Here is a 20,143-nt window from a genome sequence, read left to right as displayed (position 1 = left end):
ATCAAATGGCCAGCAACTTTGCAGTCCCAGCACTATCACCGGAGCAGACTGCAGCTAGTCCTCAACAATGAGGAGCCAGAATGATAGGAAAGTGCAGGGCTGTTGCTGGGGCCAGGCTGGCAGGCCATGGATGGAGGGGAACCGTGGGGTGGGAGGTGGGGTGTGGGGAGTGGAGAGGAAGACCTGGCAGTAAAAGCTGCTGGCTTAGACGTTTGTATAGGCCTTGGTCACTGCTGGTTAAGAACATAAGAAATAGGAGCAGGAGTAGATCATTCGGCCCCTCGAGCCTGCTCCACCATTCAATAAGATCAATCTTGTGTTTCGATTTCCACATTCCCATCTAACACCGATAACCTTTGATTCACTTGTCTAACAAGAATCTATCGACTTCTGCCTTAAAAATATTCAATGGCCCCACTTCCATCACCTTCTGAGGCAGAGAATTCTAAAGTCGCACAACCCAAAGGAAAAAGGGTGACCCCCAATTTTAAAACAGTGCCCCCTAGTCTGGGCTCACCCACAAGAGGAAATATCCTTTTGACGTCCACCTTGTCAAGGCCGTTCAGGATCTTGTACACTTCAATCAAATCACCCCTCATTCTTCTAAACTCCAGTGGAAACAAGCTCAGACTTGCTTCATAAGACAACCCACTCATTCCAGGTATCAATCTAGTAAACCTCCTTTGAACTGCCTCCAATGCATTTATATCCTTCCTTAAATAACGATACCAAAGGTTAAATCCCACCAGCAGTGGGATGGGGGCCTTAAATGGATATAAATTGGCCCACAGGCAGTGAGCCCTCCCCACTACCTGCCCCCCCCTACTTCTCTGTGGATGGTAAAATTGTGGCAGGGGCAGGAGCATGTGGGCAGGCAGCAGGCATGCCACTAATAGCATTTATCAGGCTACTCCACCTGCAAAACTACTGCCATCCAGCCTGTAATAATGCAGGAACATAGACAATGCCTTCAGCTCTGAATGACATTTATTATAGCAGTATACTGTTCTACGTGAGAAAGCACTCACAGTATTAAGATGCAAAATATAATGTACTAACATTTTACTGCAGTACGTCTCAGCTCAGGACACTGTAATTTACGGATATTCCACAGGGTGCTATATGGGAGCACACCAATCAAAAGCACAAAGTCCCCAAGCAGTGCTGAAAATATTCACAAGCGTGTGTGGATATCAAGTTGGAAACAGGTTGGGGTTCAGGTATGATGCCTCCTTTTGGTGGGGGAATCCAGAAGAAGGGCACATCTTTTAAACTTGGAGCCAGGCCATTTGGGAATGAGATCAGGAAGCATTTCCTTGGACAAAGAAACAAGTTGCATCACAAAGAAAGGTGCCAGGTCAATTGAAATTTTTAAGATGAAGATTTTTGTTAGGCGGTGGTATCAAGGGGAAAAATGAAGCAAAGGCAGGCGAATGGAGTTGAAGTACAGATCAGCCATGATCTAATTAAATACTAGGCAGGGTCAAGGAGCTGAATGGTCTAGTCCAGGCTTGGTCAACATACGGCCCGTGGGCCGAAGCCCCTCTATGTGGCCCCTGGAGCCAGTTTTCAAAATTCTGATCAAACAGGTGAGTTTCAATTGAAGATTCTGTACGGAGCTGTTCATCCAATCACAGGCCTGCATTTCTTTCCTGCATTTGCTACTGACAGGCTCACTTGAGTTGGTGAGCATGCTGAGGACTGCTGGGTCTAGGGAAGCCAAGCAATGACGAGGCTGGAGGCTGGGGAGCCAAGCAACGGTGGGCCCGTGGAAGGCGAAGATTTGGCGGGCCTGGGGAGGAGGCAGTGCCGTGGTATCTGGGATGGGATTGAAAGAGAGAAAGGGAGGGAGTGTGTGTGACTGAGTATGGGTGAGGACGAGAGACTGAGTGACTGAATGTGGTGGACGGTGGTGGGGGGTGTGCGAGTCTGCCTTGCGCCCAGCCTCAGGTTTCTCACTCACTCTCACCGCCACATACACACACACCCATTCACAATGGGTAAGGGTGAGTGAGTGAGCACCCAGCGACTAGGAGTGAGCCAGACACACACACTCTGACCCTCTCACACTCCGGTCATTTTCATTCATTACTCTTTCTTTAAATTAATAATTTATTGCTATGATATTGTTGCACTTTTGCTCAGCAATTGTTTCTTTCTTTAAAACTTCAACAATTTTTTGAAATTCAGTTTGTTGTTGTGCCAAACCTCATCTTTCCAAAATTTGCTCAATGGCCCCTTGAACGAGAAAAATATGCAAATGTGGTTCCCCCAACCAAGCAAAAAAGGTTGGGCAAGCCCGGCCTAGTCCTTTCCTATGTTGCTTTGGTCAAACGTTTACCACTAAGGTTTGAGTATGTACTATGGCTGCTTGGTCAACAATAGTATATGACTGTCAGGGCCAAGAGAACAGAACCACAGCACCACAAGAGTGCAGCACATGAGCATTTAAGGTATTAAGTCAACTAAGGGATGCAATATTGTAATTGAGTAGAACATGTAAAGAGCTCATCCCTGTTTATAGCTGATTGGAAAAAGGACTGGCTTGCAGAGAATTAGCTGAAGGTCTGGAATGAGGAGGCATGGTAGAGAGGTACAAGGCTGGGTTTTTGTCATTTAATCTTGGGATGTGGGCTAGGCCAGCATTTATTGCCCATCCCTAATTGCCCATGAGAAGCTGGTTGTGAGCTGCCTTCTTGAACCGCTGCAGTCCATATGGTGGTGTGCATACACTCACAGTGCTGTTAGGGAGGGAGTTCCAGGATTTTGACCCAGAGACAGCAAAGGAACGGCGATATATTTCCAATTGGATTGGAAGAGAGTAAATAAGGATTGTGGGAGGACAATTTTTTGGGGATCAGGATGTAGGAGAGAATGACAAGGAACTGGTTTTGGGGAGAGGCTGACATAGGACTGGGTGTCAGGGAATAGCATAGCTGTGGGGTCCAACATTTCCTGCAGAACTGTTGAGCAGCAGTAGCGGTGATGTGGTTAGTGGCAGCAGTCTGTAAGAAAGGCAGTCAGTAAATGGGTAAGTGAAACTGGGCACTTCAGTGTGGGAAAACAGGGCGAGATTTGCTTCCACTGGTGGGCAAATGCAGAACAAGGGGGTGGAGACCGAGGATTCTGACTGAAGGGCCAAGGGGGAAGTGAGAAAGTTATTAGATCACAAAATGCCTCACAAGTGACAAATGGAGGTGGAAACCAAAACATCATTTAAACGGGAATGTAATAATTACTTGAAGAGGAGGAATGCAAATGGATCTGGAAAGAATGTGGTTACAGAAGAGAACACCAGGACTGGAGGATAAATGGCCTCCTCCTGTGTTCCAATTTCTATAAAAACTCTTGTTTTATTGACTTAAGTGGCTTACAAATGTCAGTGTTAAGCTGAATTTAGGATGATTCACCCTGTAAGAAATGCCCCTAACACCAGTCTCTCAGTTAGGTGTAGGTCAGTCTGTGCAGGCCTGTTTTGACGTTATGAAGTCCAGGTACACATAGGCTCTGATTGAGGCTCCCATTTCAGTGTCTCCTTCACACAGAAGCAGAGTTCAAGGAGATAGGGCAATGATGAGGCCTGATAAAAGCAGTATCAGCTAGGAAGTCTGACCATTGCATATGTAGGAGTCTGGCTGTAGTTACAGCAGATTAAAGAATTACTGTTAGTTATAAGTAGAATATCAGGGTATTACATCTATTACTAGATACATATAGATTATTAGTGAATTGGTTATGAAGGGAATCTTGAGTATTACCGCTGTTACTCTTATTGCTGGAATCAAAGGTCCCCCATCTCTGGTTTCCCCAGAGAATCCCATGCCCACAATAGAAGGAAGCTGCTTGAGTGTGGGTCAGAGATGTATTGATTTGTCCAACTGACCCATCCTCTGTTGCACTGTGTCAAACACTATTCCCAGTGTCCGTTTTATTTTCTATAAGCAGCCTTCTTTGAAAGTCTAGGCCTAGCAGATACAGGCCCAAAAATCCAGGAGACTGTCAATTCAATGGGAAGCAGTCTCAGAATTGATGTCGATGACAGTCAGTGACAGGTAAAGTTGGTGTTGCCATCTTGTACAAAAGCTGACCTTAAGTTATGAATGTTGGTGTCAAGGGATTGCATGCTGACAATTAAAAAGAGGTACAAGATACAATCTTGAAACACATCCCACAGAGAAAAGAAAGCATTTGAGGAAATGGGAGTCCTGTAATTACACAGGGGGTTTCACTTAGTTTTTGTCTTTTGGGAAATCACCCAGAGTTGCAGTCAGAGATGGAGTGACTCCCTACAGAATTTCAGAGCCCCAATGCCTGCATTGGTTCAGATGGCATTAGGACCAAATGATAGCAGGTCAGCTGTGGAGGAGAATGGTTAACAATGTATTAAGAAGAACGAATTGCCAAGAATGAGAAATCATCGTTGTTGTCACAAAGGACTTTATTAGTGGCTTAGGCCATGGTGTTGTGGACTGCAGGGACTTGGAAAGGGAAATGAGATTGATTTGGGAAAAAGCTGGGGGTGGGTGAGAGAGAAGTCACCAGTTACTGACTAGTTGATTGCTCCTGACATGACTACATGACTAATTCCTTGCAATACTAACTAGTGCTATTCAAGGACCTGACCTATGACTGCATTTAAAAACAAAACTGGTTGACAAGTCCAGGAAACTAGAAAAGCTAATTTCCCACTAGAATCTCATGTACAAAATATGAATATAAATTAAAAATGCAACTTACCTGACAACCTACAGCTGCTCTGATAAAGGTAAGCACGGTCTCAGATACAGGAGCAGCTCCGGTTACCATTAATCTTACCCGACCACCAAGACTATCCTGAAAACAGAAAGTAGATTGATAACTAGAATATTGAAAAAAAGCCAAAGATCAAGTACTGAACTTCAATATTTCTTCAAGATTTATTAAAAGCAGAGGAGCAGACTTTTTGTTGAATTATACATAAAATACCATGGGGCCAAATTTCCTTGAGCACCCATGTGTATGAATTTCAGTGCCGGTATGATGACAGATACATAGGCCATATGCAATGATTGACTGATGCAATCAAACAGCATATTCCTTCAGTTGTTTATAACAGGCAGAGTACAGACTGTATTCAATGTACCCGTGCTTGCAAAATCCAAAACAAAACATCCCCATTAGGTGAGATTCTGTAATTGGGCAGCACTTGCTAAACAATCCTGAGTACGCTACTGGCTACACTAACAACCAATTTAAGATAATCAGTTGAGCTTGTAATGTGACTTATTTATGCTTGCTAGAAGCAACATACATTCATACACAGGGGCCTGTTCTCAGCAAACAAAAGGAATATGTTGAAGCCTTACGCCTTTTTTGAATTACCAGGGAGTTCACCAATGCTTTCTCCATAGCAACACTTCAACCAAAGTTGACTTGACAAGCAATCAGCACCCCTTTCTCCTGCAGTATAATTGTTGTGATTGCTTAAATTTTGACTGTCTTGCATTTGTCCTGATGGGATGAAAAGCTTTAGCAACATCTCTCGTTTCAGGAACATTCAAATTCCTTTTACTATGCAGCCAGGGAGTTCTCGTTTCCATGGCACAACCCAAGAAGAAAAGGAGGCGAAGATCTATCAAACTGATCTCCACCCTTTTAGAGATTCACATGAATTTCCAAGATATTCCCAGTCATGGATGAAAGATTTAACTTAAATGCTAAGTAACTCACAAGGGTCTTGTTAAAGAAAAGGATCTCCTCTGATCTCATTCTCCTTGGTCTCACACTTGGCAGAGGCCTGCCTTGCGGTAAGGCAAGTGAAGATGGACCTTGCAAGCTGTGCCTAGTTCTTTCACACTGCAGAGTTTGAAAAGTGGCAGCAATTTCCACTCGTTCATAGTCAGTAGAATTTAGTCTTCTTGTGTGCCAATGAGCCAATAAAGGTCAGGAGGTCATGTAGCTGCTGCTTGGACAGCAAGTAGAAGGGCCTGAAGCTGGCAGCTATTTGTATTATTGTAATCCATCAACAGAAGCCAAATTTCCTATCTGATTTTGAGCATTCTGGCATTGCCAGGAGCATTCCTCTCCAGGGGCAAAGCCAGTGATAATTAGCTTAACCTTGAAATTCATCTAGTTTTGTTGCAGTTGGGCTGTGGTGCCCGATTTACCCTGGAGCAAAAGTCTGAGTGATAGAGAATCAGCCCTTCTCATCTGGACACTATGAGCTAAAAAGCCCGGGAACTGTTGGTTCAAACTGTGATTTTGAATTCCTGCCCTAGCCATCTCTATGTGAAAGTTTCATTAATCTTTGGTATTAGGTTGTGCCACTTCAGGGCTTATGTAAGAAAATTGTTAGTCTAACCCTCAGTAGGCCACATCATGTGCATCATACAGCCCTAACTATCCCCATCTACATCCTTGAAAAATCTGTATTTGGCCTAAGCTACATGGAATTCCACAAGAATCTACAATAATCACTGAATGCTTCCCACCTCATGTGCAAAGTATCTAACAGCCATCTGCTTATGTGCTTCATATTATACATTTTTCCTTCTGCTGTCAGAAAGTTCGTCAATAGGGCTCTCTTAGCTTTTCCCCTGGTCTGAAACTTATCTAGCTCCTAGATATTTTACATTACTGAAGAGAATTTGGGATGGGTAGAAATACTTTCCTGTAATATTCCTGAACATAACACTGCAAGCTTGAACTGGATTAAGCAGAGATCATTAACACAGCAGCATACGACTGAAATAGATGGAGAAATCAGCATTGGAGACCAATCAGGTAGGAGGGTATATTTGGTGCTAAGACAAAAGGGCCATACGGATGTACATGATGTGGTCCACTGAGGGCCAGCGCTAACCACTTTTTTTACATATGCCCTGAAGTGGCACCACCTAATACCAAAGATTAGTGAAACTTTCACATGGAGATGTCTAGGGCAGGGATTCAAAAATTAGAGTTTAGATCAATAGTTCCTGAGCTTTTTAGCTCACAGTATCCAGGTGAGAGGGGCTGATTCTCTACCACTCAAGACTTCTACTCCAGGATAAATCAAGCACTGTGGCCCAACTGAAGCAAAATAAGGTGAATTAATTTTAAAATACTTTTCACCTTTAATATAAAAAAGTATCCCTGGCTTCACACTGTATGCCAAATAATCATTCCAGATCGATGTTTAATTTCTGACAGCCAAACAGTAAAGAAGACCAAACTGACCCAATAAGGCAGAGAGAAAAAGGCTATACTAAGGATGCAGTATTTCCTGCCAACAATAGCAGGAGCACAATGATTTGTATGCAGAGTTTGGAGCATGCAACACATTGCTAAATTAAAAAACAAGAACATATGAAGAAGGAGCAGAAGTAGGCCAGATGCCCCACTCGCCCACCCTTTGAAGAATTGCAAGGATTCATAACCCTCTTGGGTGAAGAAAATTTTCCTCATCCTGGACCTAAATTGTCGAACTCGCATCCTCAGTCTACGGTCCCTAATTCTAGACTCTCTGGCCGGAGGAATCAGCCTCTCAGCATTTAACCTTGTCAAAGTTTTATACGTTTCAATCTGATCGCCCCTCATTCTTCTAAACTCCATAGAATACAGATCCATTCGGCTTGACTTCCCCTCACAGGGCAACCTGTTCATCAAAGGAATCGATCAGATTGTGTGATGATGCATAGCACTCAAAGTGAGTTTTGGAGTAATACTGATACTAATCACTAGCCATCAGGTTCAAGTTTTCTGAACGAACATGAGGCAACTACAATCTCCTTGTGCAAATTTTTCAGTTTAAGTACAATTGAAACACTTAGAATATTCAAAACAAGGTAACCTGTCTGAAGAGAGACATTGTACAGCAAAGCAGGGATTTTCAAATCCTTCTTTTCCCTTCCCTCAGTCCCTCTTTTGTGGAAGTTAAATGAAGGAAGTTAATTGTTATGCTACCTACGAAGATACTTATTTTATTTTTGTGATCTTGATTTTAAAATAAGTAATGTATCAGGTATTTGGGTAAATTCATTAAAGCATCACTTATATGTAATTTTAAAAAGGCCATGTCTGTGATAAAATCTCTCTTTCTTGCATACGGTTTCTTTACATATTGAAAAAGAGGCAATGGAATAGTACTATCACATCAGGATCCATGATAAACAGCCATAACTGATAAAGCCTTTCTCATTCCTCTAGCAATTACTTGCATGCATGACACACACCTGTATTTTATGAAAGACCAACTTGTCCCAAATGCTGTTGCGTCGCATTATCCCTTTTCGAATTTCTGCTGTTTTTCTCCAAGTAGCTAATTCCAATATCCGCCGTTTTATAAAACTAGTAGTCTGGCTATGGACCTACAAAATCAAACTCATGTTAAATTATCCAAGAAACACTGAAGCTATGATAAAATATGAAATGACAATTGACTGGGAAGATTTATTGAATCTAATTTTCATCTCATTCCCAATGTAGGAATTGCATGCAATCTAAAGCAAATCAGAGAACGAAGGGTTTGTCATGTGGATCCGTGACTAAAGACTTTTGCTTTACATTTGTGTTTGAGAAATGTAAACTTGGTAACACAATCAGTCGCTTCAACTTTTTTCATAGAATCATAAAATGTTACAGCACAGAAACAGATCATTCAGCCCATCAAGTTTGGGCATCGCTAATCTCCACAAATCTTATGGTCTAATCCCATGCTCCTGTTCAGTCCCATACCCATTCATATTCCTCTTTCTCAAGCAACTATCTAATTGCCTCATAAATGAATTTCTGGAATCAGTTAGCTGCTCGTGGCAGAGAATTCAATGGCCTGAATTTCACACTTGGCGTGTGCGCCAAGTCGGCAGGCCCAGAAGCAGACGCGAAATGTGCTTCCGCCTGGAATTGGCCCCTGAACGCAATTTCACCCTAGCTGGCCAATTAACGGCCAGCCAGCAGGAAACATGTGATGAGAAAGCCTCAGCATTGCCGGGGGGAAGGCGAGAAGAGGCCGGGCGCCGACAAAAGTGAGGGTGCGGGTGGGCGCTTCTAGCGAGCTACCTGAAGGCAGACAGCTGCTGCGGAGCTGCCTCAGGGAACTGCAGACCTGGACAGATTAAATGGCAAGAATAAGATGCACCAAACTGTGTCAATGCAACACATTCAAGCACCTGACAGCAGAACTCAAAAAACATCAGTCCCCAGATATCTTTTTTTTGACCTGGGCATTTCATCCGCCCTTGGATGAAGTTTCGTCGGGCCCGCTTGCCCGTTTTGCCTGTCCAATTGATGCAAAATCACACGGGCAACGTAAATCGTGGACAATAGGTTTTTAATGGTCTTAGTTGGCCCTTTAATTGTTGGTGGGCCTGGCTCTGACTCCTGCGCATGTCTGTCGACCTCAATATTGCTTGTGTGTGCGATGACATTGGGCTGTACGCCCAATGTCATTTCACGCAATTTCATATGCATTCGGGTCAGGCTTGTGCCCACCCGATCCATGTAAAATTCTGGCCAATGTTCTAACCTACCTCCCATTAAATTTGTTTTGTGACTATCTTAAATTTGTGCCTTTTCATTACTCTCTTGCTGACCAGTAGAAATATTCTGTTGCTTTAATTCCTCATCATAATCTTGACCAATAGATAATCCCTTATTCTCCAACTCCAGTAAGAGAAGTTCTCATTTCTCAAGTCTCTCTTCACAATGGTAAACCCCAGTCCCTTGGTGATATTCTAACCATTCATCTGGCTGTTCAGCAAGTTTAAACAATTTGGGAAAGGTGCAAAATAACTGTTAGCTATCAAAGCAATATACAGCTACTATCAGTTGCAATGATGGTCACAGGGTCTTTCCTACTAACCTCTTATAGAAGCCCCACTCAATATTATATTCCTCTTCTAGAGGAAGCCACACCAGGACCCAGGAACAACAGAGCACTTAAACAAGACATAATACAAATATCAGAAGGGGGTCAGGAGGGTAAAAAGAGAGAGACAGGCAGGCAGAGAAAAACACAACTGAGGAAGGAAATGAAAGAACATAACAGGGATTATTGGATGATTTAATAGAGATGTTTAAAATTACAATGAAATGGTACTGGGTAGATAGAAACACAGAGCTAGAACAAGGGAACATAGATAGAAGATTAAATACTTAGGAGATTTAGGACGCAGAGCAGGAAAAACACTTTTATTGTTACGTAGAGGGTTAATAGATTGTAGAATGCATAGTCAGAGTTAGTGATTACAGAGGAGACAACGTCAACATTTAAGAATAGATTAGATAGGTAATTTAAGCAAAGGGGAGGCGATGGGGATAAAGATTCATGAAATGGGTACATGGGATTAGGATTTCTGCTCGTATATGAATAAACACCAGGGCAGACTGTTTGGACCAAATAGCTTGTTTCCGTGTTGCAATTTCTATGTGATTCTATGTAAAATTCAATTGAGAACTCTTTAGACTTATTGTCAATGCATCAGACAGAGCTAAGCTGGCTGCAGCAAATTAACTGAACTGCTTTGCAGTATACAAGAGGTTGTAATATGGTAGAATCAGTTGTGGCGCAAAAGCGCCATTCAGCCCCGCTTGGGCCTGGATTTTAGGGAGCATCTCATTCCCAATTTTATTTACGAGTGTCCCATGATTTAATTTATTGAAAAATATCCAGTTATAAATCACTAGCCTTATCTACAAGTGGCAATTGGGAAAAAAAATCAATATTCTGATTCATTTTTTTCAAGAAATGTACAACATTTGGTCATGCAAGCTCTAATACATAACAATTACAGAAATAATTCAGGCACACCTTATCATACATCCTATTAAGTAGACGGGGAACTACAGGAAAAATAGTTGGCTGCAAAACTTTGATGTCATCCATTAGAAGTCTTATGTCTCCCTGAAAGAATCCAATCCGGGCTCCGTGACAAAGAACCACAATCTGCAAAGAAAATCTGAATATCAATGTAAAAATCATCATTTTCATATAAACAAAGGGGGAAAAACTGCTTCCGTTAGTCTGCGCTGGTTAGAGAAGAGGCATATTAGCTCTCTAGGTTCTGACAATGGGTTATGCCTGAAACATTAATTGGTCTTTTCTCTTTAGAGATGCTGATTGAAGTTGTTGCACATTTCTCAAACTGTTTTTGTTTCCTATAAATTCCGATAGTCTCTACTATTCTATTCCAGAAAGCCAGTTGGTGAAGAATAGAACCAGAGTCAATCTTTAAACACTTCTATAAGCATTTATTTATAAAGATACACATAATGCACCTCAATGCTGTGCCCCTCAGTTGGGTACTGAGTGCCTTTGAATCAAGAACCTTCCTCCCCCCAACCCCCCTGCCCCACCCCAGGAGCCCACAAGCAAGGTTTGCCTTTCAGGCCTACCACATGGTGACTGCCCCACCCCCGCCCCCACTGGCATGTGCACTGATTAAATGCACTCCCCTTTCTCCAACAACCTGCCGCACCCCCCACCCCCCCCCACCCCCCCCCACCCACCCCCAATCCAGCCTACCTCCAAATTCACGTCAGGGAAGGCATTAAATTCTGTAGAAAAACTGTAGGATTTCAAGAAGGGAGCCATTACTGATACCAAGAATTCCAATGTCTGCAGTGCTCTGAGCTATTCACTTTTTAAGATGAAGGAATTCCTTTCTCCAGATAGCATTCAGTATTAAATAAGATATACAGCACGGAAACAGGCAATTCAACCTAACCAGTCCATGCCGGTGTTAATGCTCCAATCAAGTCTCCTCCCACCTTTTCTCATCTAAGCCTACCATTGTAAGCCTTCTCCCTCATACGCTTGTCTAGTTTCCCCTAAATGCATCCATACTATTCACTTCAAACACTCCCTGTGGTAGTGTGTTCCACATTCTCACCACTCTTTGGGCACATACAAAAACACGAATTAGGAACAGGGGTAGGCCTCTCAACCCCTCGAGCTTGCTCTGCCATTCAATAAGATCATAGCTGATCTAATTGTAACTTCGCACCTACTCCTGATAACCTTTCACCCCTCTTTGTTTATCAAGAATCTACCTAACACTGCCTTAAAAATTTTCAAAGACTCTGACTCTGCTTCCACCGCCTTTTGAGGAAGGGTGTTCCAAAGACTCACGACCATGTGAGAGAAAAAAAATTCTCCTCATCTCTGTCTTAAATGGGCAACCCCTTATTTTTTAAACAGTGACCCCAGTTCTAGGTAAAGAAATTTCTTCTGAATTCCCTTTTGGAGTTCCTGGGGACTATCTTATACTGATGGCCACTTACCCATATTCTCTCGGGCACTCTCTTAAAAACCTTTCATAATTTTAAAGACCTCCTTAAGTTCTAAGTTTACAACAATTTGGTAAACTTCAATCATTAACAACCTTGGCCAATTTGAAATGAAGAGTGGCATATTCTTCCATCTTTCCAGATAGATAATGGACAAATACTTATTGAAAACTTTACTAATGTACATTTCAAATTATTGCAAACACTTTATTGAGTAAGTATTGAACCTTTGTGAGAATGCAAATGCCAATCAGTAATTTTTCAAAGCAATCAAAATTACTGCCAAATCATTCTAGCCCCTAACAATTTCCTATCAATTTGCATTTTAAAATCAACCATGCACAATCCTTTCAACATCTAATAGATAAGAAATTTTGAAATTTACAACATAGGAAATTTGTACAGCTTGCCAAACAAAATGTTTTCTTTTTAAGTGAATTGGCTAATTTTTTGCAAGGATATCAACCTTCAATTTTATATTATGTGCTATTCGCACAAAAAAACATCTAATTGCGAACTTTTTCTCTCTTCATATATTGCCCTGATTGATCTTTGACCATACAGGAATTTCATTGGAGCTACATATCAGTGGTATTAAATTATATGCGGCATCAATAAAATTACTGTATAGACCTGAAATGTGTCATCTACTGGTGTGTGACTATTCATTCAAAATGCTGCAAAGTTGAAGTTTGGTCATTTTCTGTGATTACAGAATGAAGCCAACAATCTTGCCTGCTATACAAATGTCCTAATATTAATAACTGTTAGATAAAATTGTAAAATGCCCTTCTTAACCATTCTAAATTTTGAAATACAGCTTAAGGTCTTGAAGTTCTGCATCTTACCTGCACCAAGCGTTCAAACATGTGTGCAAGTGGTAAAAAGGAAATGTGTATGTCAAAGGGTGATGCCACCCATTGTCCCTGTAAAAACACAACACACAACTCAGGCTTGGGTTTATCAGAGAGACCTACCTCCACCAATCTTTCAAACATATGACCCAGAGGCAAGAAAGAGATTAGAATATCATCTAGAGTTGGGTCGTTCATATTCTGCATGATTATGGAGGAAAGCAGATAATGAAGTGAAAGGGAAGAAGATAAGATAGAAGGGAAAGTAAAAATCAAAGTATAGAAAAAGAAAATCTTGAAATCTTAACATCTGAAGTTCAACACATTTGTTAATCGTAGTGTTAAATCATTAAAAACTCAAGTTCAATCAACCAATCATATCAGAATATTAGAGCTAAAAAACTAACCTTTTATACATGTGTAAACTAATGCATATTGTTTGTGTCAAATAAACATTTGAGATACTGAGAATCATAGAATTCTGCAGCACAGAAAGAGGGGGCTTAGTCCAATAAAGCTGTAGTAGCTCTGAAACAGTTGTCTGCTTCATCCCATTTCCTATACATTTCAAATATTTAACCACTTTGCATTTTCAAGTTATTATAGATTCTGCTTGTGGCTTGGCATGCCATGTACTAACAACAGTGTTAAAAGAATATACTCTAACTTGCCAATCATTCCCTTGGTGGTGATCTTATAATTATGCCCCATTAGTCACCAATTCACTGACCAGTGAAAAAAAACATTTTTTTAAATCAAAAGCTCTCCAAGTTTGAATACCTCTCATCAGAATTGTGAAGTGCAGTTGGCAGCAATTTCATTGCAGTTCCTACAATACTAGCACTGAAGTTTTACAATCAATGCTACTTGCTTTGAAAGAGAGCACTCCATAAAACAAGCAACTCATTAAATATTTAATGCCACAGGAGACCAAGTAGGGTCACAGTAAGATTGTAGTGTGGAGACAATTGACACACTGCCTTGCAAAAGGTGCTGGCCATCATGTTGAGGCTGAGCAAAAAGCTGAACAGATGCTTAAATACCAGACAATCTCCTGTGGTCTGGGATTTGCATCATTATGTCACAAAACTGCTAATGTAGCCTGTCCCGTGGTGATCCAGGTAATTGAAACTTCTCATAAAATGTGCTGAGGTCAAGTGAAAGTCAGTGTGGCCCTTGGTAATTTCAAGATGAAATACCTAGCTTTCTCCAAGAAAAGGGTACTTTTACAAATCCATGGCAAAGACGTTCAAATTTTAATGTAGTATAAAGACAGCTTTAAGGCCTGATCTAAATTCACAGAGAAGCAACGAAAGATACCCTAGAAGGGTTGCTCACAACGCTTTGGTCTGACATCACACATTGAGCAAGTCGTTCTTCCTTGTGCACACTAAATCATTCTGCCCTCAAATACCAAAAGAATATATAGATAGTCTGATAATTCATGTCATTGTTATAAATGGGGCATTGCTATTGATAAAATGGTTGCTGCGCCACCTATACAGCGAAAGTGGCTGCTCTTAATGCAGTGCACATGAAACACGTTGTGTTTTAAGATGCCTTATAAGACACTTTATAAATGTAATATAAAATCATTTTCATAGAAAAGATTTTGGTATTGGTTATTGCTCATGCTCACTTAGAAACTATCACACCTAGAGAATCAACTTGTTTGACTACTGCACGTCATAAAGACAAAAGGACGGATGCCATTTGGAAATACTGGACATGATGATAGCACCTGGTGTTTACCTCTGTGACTTTCACAAAAGCAGAGAAATTAGCCACGATGTTTTTATGCGTCAGCATTGCCCCTTTGGGATTTCCTGAAACAGTAACGGTTATCAATTAACCCATTGTAAATCAGCATCAGTCCACTATCAGAGTCAAATCTGGCGAAATGTGAAAACATGTACAATTTTAAAATGATCTGAAGAGAAAACTCAATAAGTTGATATCACACAAATGAACTATAAAATGTAAGATTTTTTTCATTTTTCAGCCTGAAACTAATTTGGACGAAGTATGAAAAATAACTGGATTCATGTAACTGATTCATACTGCTTAACACAGAATATGTTTTGTGATTTTTTTTTTGTTGCCAGTGGAGAAGGCATTTTGACGTCAGAAACCAGAAATATGCATTGGAAAAGAGGTGAAAATGACTTTTAAATCCCGGCCATTAAGCGGTACTTGCCTGTGGTTCCACTAGTGAAACAAATAACAGCCAAGTCATTTGGTTGTGGTGGCTGTAAAGACAGAAAAATAACAGGTTTTAGAATAAAAGTGTCCTGAAGAAAACCTTCAATTTTCACAGATAACTTTTTTTATTCTTTCATGGGATGTGGAGTCATAGGCACGGCCAGAAACTGTTGCTCACCCCTAACTGCCCTTGAGAAGGTAGGGCTGAGCGGCCTTCTTGAACCTCTGCAGTCTATCTGGCGCAGGTACACCCATACAACAAAAAAGGGCAAAACACCTAAATTTAGAAGAACTTGAAAATTAAGAAACTCGAGCCACTAGGTGTCAGGTTGCCATAACAGTCATATTCTTGTTATTGGTTTAGAAAATATCTCCAGGGACATAATATAAGCTGACACTTCAGTGGTTCAATGAAAAAATGTTGCAAAATTGGAGGTGCCATCATTTGGATGGAATGTTAAACTGAGGCCCCATCTGTTTGCCTTTTCAGATGGGTCAAAAAGATGAGCTGGTAATTTATTCCATTGCTGTTTGTGGGATCTTGCTATGTGCAACTTGGCTGCCTAACGAACAGCAGTGATAGTACAAATCCAAAAATGAGCAGTATTACTTCAGTTAAATGGCTTGACAGATCCCCTTTGGATTACTGAATACTGTAGTTCTCATCAGAGGAAAAATATTACCCGAGCTGATTACAGGTATCAGGATTCTAAGTTATGAAGAATTAGAGATCAGATAGCTAATAGGAAACAGAGAGTAGGCAAAAAATGGGTCATTTTCTGGTTGGCAAGATGTGACTAGTTGAATGCCACAGAGATCAGTGTTGGGACCTCAACTATTTACCATTTATATCAATGCCTTGGATGAAGGGACCCGAATGTATGGTTGCTAAATTTGCTGATGATATAGGTAGGTAGAAAAATAAGTTGTAAAGAGGATGTAAGGAATCTGCAAAGGGATATAGACAGGTTAAGTGAGTGGGCAAAAATTTGGCAGATGGTGTATAATGTGGGAAAATTTGAACTTGACAACTTCGGCAGAAAGAATAGAAAAGAAGCATATTATTTAAATAGAGCAAGATTACAGAACTCTGAAGTACAGAGGGATCTGGGTGTCCTGGTGCATGAATCACAAAAGTTAGTATTCAGCTCTGGCAAGTGATTAGGAAGGCAAATATTCCATTTATTGTTGTCATTTATTGCAAAATGAATGGAATATAAAAGTAGGAATGTTTTGCTGCAGTTGTATAATGCATTGATGAGACTACATCTGGAGTACTGTGTACGGTTCTGGTCTCCTTAGGCAAGAAAGGATGTAAATGCATTTGAAGCAGTTCAGGGAAGGTTCACTCGACAGATACCTGGGATGGGGATGGTAGTTATCTTATGAGGAAAGGTTGGACAGGTTGGACCTGTATCCATTGGAGTTTAGAAGATTGAGAGGTGACCTTAGTGAAATATATAGGCCAGAATTTTGAGGTTGGCAGGTAGGCACAGTTGGCGGGCCCAGGAGTAGCTGGGAAACGGCCCACCACCTGCAATCGGCCCCCGACCACAATTTCACACTGGCTGGCCAACTAACAGCCAGCCAGCATGAAAGGTGCGCTGAAAAGCTTAGTGCTGCAGAGGCGGGGACGGGAGGTGAGCGAGTCGGTGGGGGAGCACTCACAAAAAGCAGGGAGCTGAGGAATTCAAATCCAATAAAAATAGATTTTAAAATCCGGAAAAAATGCCCACCTATCAGAGAAAGGCACCTGAAAACATACGACATGAAAGTTCTGCGCAAACATTTTTCTTTATTTAATGACGGAAACCTCATCCGTCAGCACTTGGATGAGGTTTCCTGAAAAATGCCAAGGCCGCCTGGCCGATTCACCCAGCTACCAATCATAATGTTGGACAGGCAGCGAAAAATCCCAGTTAATTGCACCATTAATGGGCTCGATAGCCCTCTTAATTGTCGGTGGGTGCACTTCCGAGTTTAGTGTGTGCATCCACTGACCGAAATGTCCCGCTAGTGCACAATGCCATCGGGACACTCACCCGACATCATCGCGCATTATTTTAGGCTTGAGCGTGTCGGGCGTGCACCCTCACGCCCAGCGAAAAATTCTGACATAAGATCCTGAGGGGACTTGGCAGGGCGGATGCTGAAAGAACGTTTCCTCTCGTGGGATAGACCAGAATTAGGGGACACAGTTTAAAAATAAGGGATATCCCATTTAAGGGTTCTCTGGGAGCCTGCTGCCTCTGGAACAATTGCTCAGGCTGCTGGGTGCAGAATTGGGCTGGGCTGAAGGCCTGCCTCTGTGCTGCAGCACTGCTTCCAAGATTTTTTCAAAAAGCAATAAAACAAAACACAGCCCTCCAGACCTCATCCCTCACACTCCCCATGCCCCATCCATGCCAGCTTATGCCCCTCTGCCCACCCTTCATGGCCCTTTATAGCCCTTATGCTAACCTATGCCCCTCTACCCACACCTCATGGTTCCTCCTACTCCCATGCCAACCTACGCTCCTCTATCCACCCCCATGGCCCTTTATAGCCCCTTTCAACTTATTCCCCTCTACCCACCCTATGGCCTCTCATAACTTTCATGCCAACATATACACCCATACCTACCTCCAATGGCTCTTTATAGTCCTTCCACCCCTCTACCCATTCCCCATGGCCCCTCATACACATACCAACCTATGCCCCTCTACCGATCCCCCATGGCCCCAGACCCTTCATGACAACCTATGCCCCTCTATCCACATTCCATGGCCCCTCATGCTCATGCCAACCTATGCCCTTCTATCGACCCCCCTATGACCCTTTATAGCCCCATGCCCTTCTACCTACCCCCATGGTCTCTCATGTGCTCCATGCCAACCTATGCTCATCTACCCACACCTTTGTCCTTTATAACCCCTATGCCAACTTACTGCTAACACATGCCAGCCCATGTCCCACCACCTATCACCCTTTGCCCTACCATGTCAACTCACCCAGAACTCACCATGGGCAGACCTCAGGACCCATGCTGAGATCAATAAAATAAAGTTCTAAGTGTCTATTGCAGATTTTTTTTTTAAATCGTAAAAACCCATACACCTCATTTACCTTTCTTCAACTACATCCTTATAAAAACATTTCATCCCTTATAAAAAAAAACAGGATCTCACAGTCCCACTTCAAAGAGTCTATAACCACTTGGAGCTGTCAATCAAACTGCAAAATGGAAGGCACCCTAGTGTGATAATGAAAGGTTGCAAAATTAGTCAGGCAGCACAAATCCAGTAATAGTAGCCCTCAGGCTTATGTCAACAGACAGTGACAGAATGAAACACTGCAGACAATTTTTTTTCCAAAAATCTAAAGGGCAGGAGTTTTAAATGACTTGATGGTTTGACTGTAGCCTTTGACAGTCCATTTTGATAGTTTTGACAGTTGTTTCTGACAGTTCATTTCAACAGTCCTAATGAGCTTGACAGTTCCAATGAGCTTTACAGTTCATGGGTTTATGCACTTTTTATGCATATTCATGCTGAATTTTAACAATCCCAAGGTGCATCAGACCTCCCCCCAAAGGGCACCTGACCTCCCCCCCAAGGATGTCCTGGCACCATATTCAAAGGGGCACACTACCTCTCCAAAAGAGTACCCCGCTTCTCCAAAGGACTCTGCAAAGTTTAGATCTGCTCCGAGAAAATCAGACATGACTGGAGTCATCTGTTGTTTTATATGGGCATCTGCCTCCATGAACCACGCATACACAAAGCCTGATCCAGGCCCATTCCCACCCCAGCAAAAATATTTGGTGCCACGTTCAGGGGCTGGACTTCTGGATTTTGGCCTGTTCCGCCATTTTTGTAATTACAGAGAGGTTCTGCATCGTTACAAAAATCCAGGCCCTACTCTATCCACTGTTAGCACACAGGCTGCTGCCATTGCTTGCAAGTCTGAACACCTTGCACCTTCTCCCCCAGAAAACAATCTGGGCCCCTTTAACCTCTTAACAATCAAGCCACCCAGGCTTGCTTTCAGGACAGGTTACATACATTTTACCCTAAATTTAATGACACAGTCACAAAACATACTAGTCTTATAAACCTCATAATTGTAACACCATCCTCTTGTCAAGGGCAATTAGAGATGGGCAATAAAATAAATAAATTGCCTTGACAGCAACGTCCACATCCCATAAATAAATAAAAAGAAACAAATTTAAAATCACGCTCCTGAAAATGCTTGAATATTCAGGAATCTGGATGAATGTCTTTTTAAAAACCACAGAATGCTTTTAGGTCATTAGCAGCTCTTAGATTAATCCTGAATACCAACGTTTACTTACTCTTGGATCCTGTTTCTGATCCCTTCCTGCATTCTAGGAGAAATATAGAAATTAAAAATAAATTTGCAACTTACGTATCCATTTTAGTTCTGTTATACAAATCAAGCAAATTCAATAGATCAGATTTATATTACATATTTTTGTTTTATAAACAGCACACTTGTGCCTCTAGGTGCTGATCCAATACATTAACCTAACCCAAGCTATTAGTTTCGTTATTTCAATTCTATCCAATAGATAATTTGCTTTTTGTACATTTATCAGAACTCAGAATTTTTTTTAAAAATCACTCATTCCACAATATTTTCCCTCCTTGCAAATGTTAAAGGTTTTTCTTTTATGTTAACAGTGATAACCACCTACCCTTACTGAGTAATCAGAGAAGTAACATTAGCAGGAATTATGAGGAACATTCTACATGCTGCCCCTTCAGCAGCATCATCCAAAAAAACACAGCATCAGTTTCCATATGTACATCCAGTACTGGATGAGCAGAAATTTCCTC

The 20,143-nt window shown here is 41.7% G+C and overlaps 1 protein-coding gene across 7 annotated transcripts in view; it reads right to left on the bottom strand.

Annotated features, from left to right (window-relative positions):
• The window catches only part of acsl1a (acyl-CoA synthetase long chain family member 1a), a 181,514-nt gene that overhangs the window by 33,962 nt on the left and 127,409 nt on the right, over window positions 1–20,143 (bottom strand). For 5 of the 7 annotated variants that reach the window (XM_041186508.1, XM_041186509.1, XM_041186506.1 and 2 more), the window contains 7 exons: window positions 19,639–19,671; window positions 15,298–15,349; window positions 14,853–14,926; window positions 13,095–13,172; window positions 10,769–10,903; window positions 8,193–8,327; window positions 4,738–4,833 (listed from right to left, as the gene is read on the bottom strand). In XM_041186508.1, coding sequence (XP_041042442.1) covers window positions 4,738–4,833; window positions 8,193–8,327; window positions 10,769–10,903; window positions 13,095–13,172; window positions 14,853–14,926; window positions 15,298–15,349; window positions 19,639–19,671 — 603 coding nt within the window. Of the gene's footprint in view, window positions 1–4,737; window positions 4,834–8,192; window positions 8,328–10,768; window positions 10,904–13,094; window positions 13,173–13,223; window positions 13,302–14,852; window positions 14,927–15,297; window positions 15,350–19,638; window positions 19,672–20,143 lie in introns of all 7 variants that reach the window. The other 2 variants (XM_041186507.1, XM_041186513.1) reach the window with 2 other exon arrangements.

Source organism: Carcharodon carcharias, chromosome 4 (assembly GCF_017639515.1).
Source record: "Carcharodon carcharias isolate sCarCar2 chromosome 4, sCarCar2.pri, whole genome shotgun sequence".
Classification (NCBI taxonomy): Eukaryota; Metazoa; Chordata; class Chondrichthyes; order Lamniformes; family Lamnidae; genus Carcharodon; species Carcharodon carcharias.
Note: the sequence above shows the minus strand (reverse complement) of the source record. Positions and strands in the feature narration are given on the sequence as shown.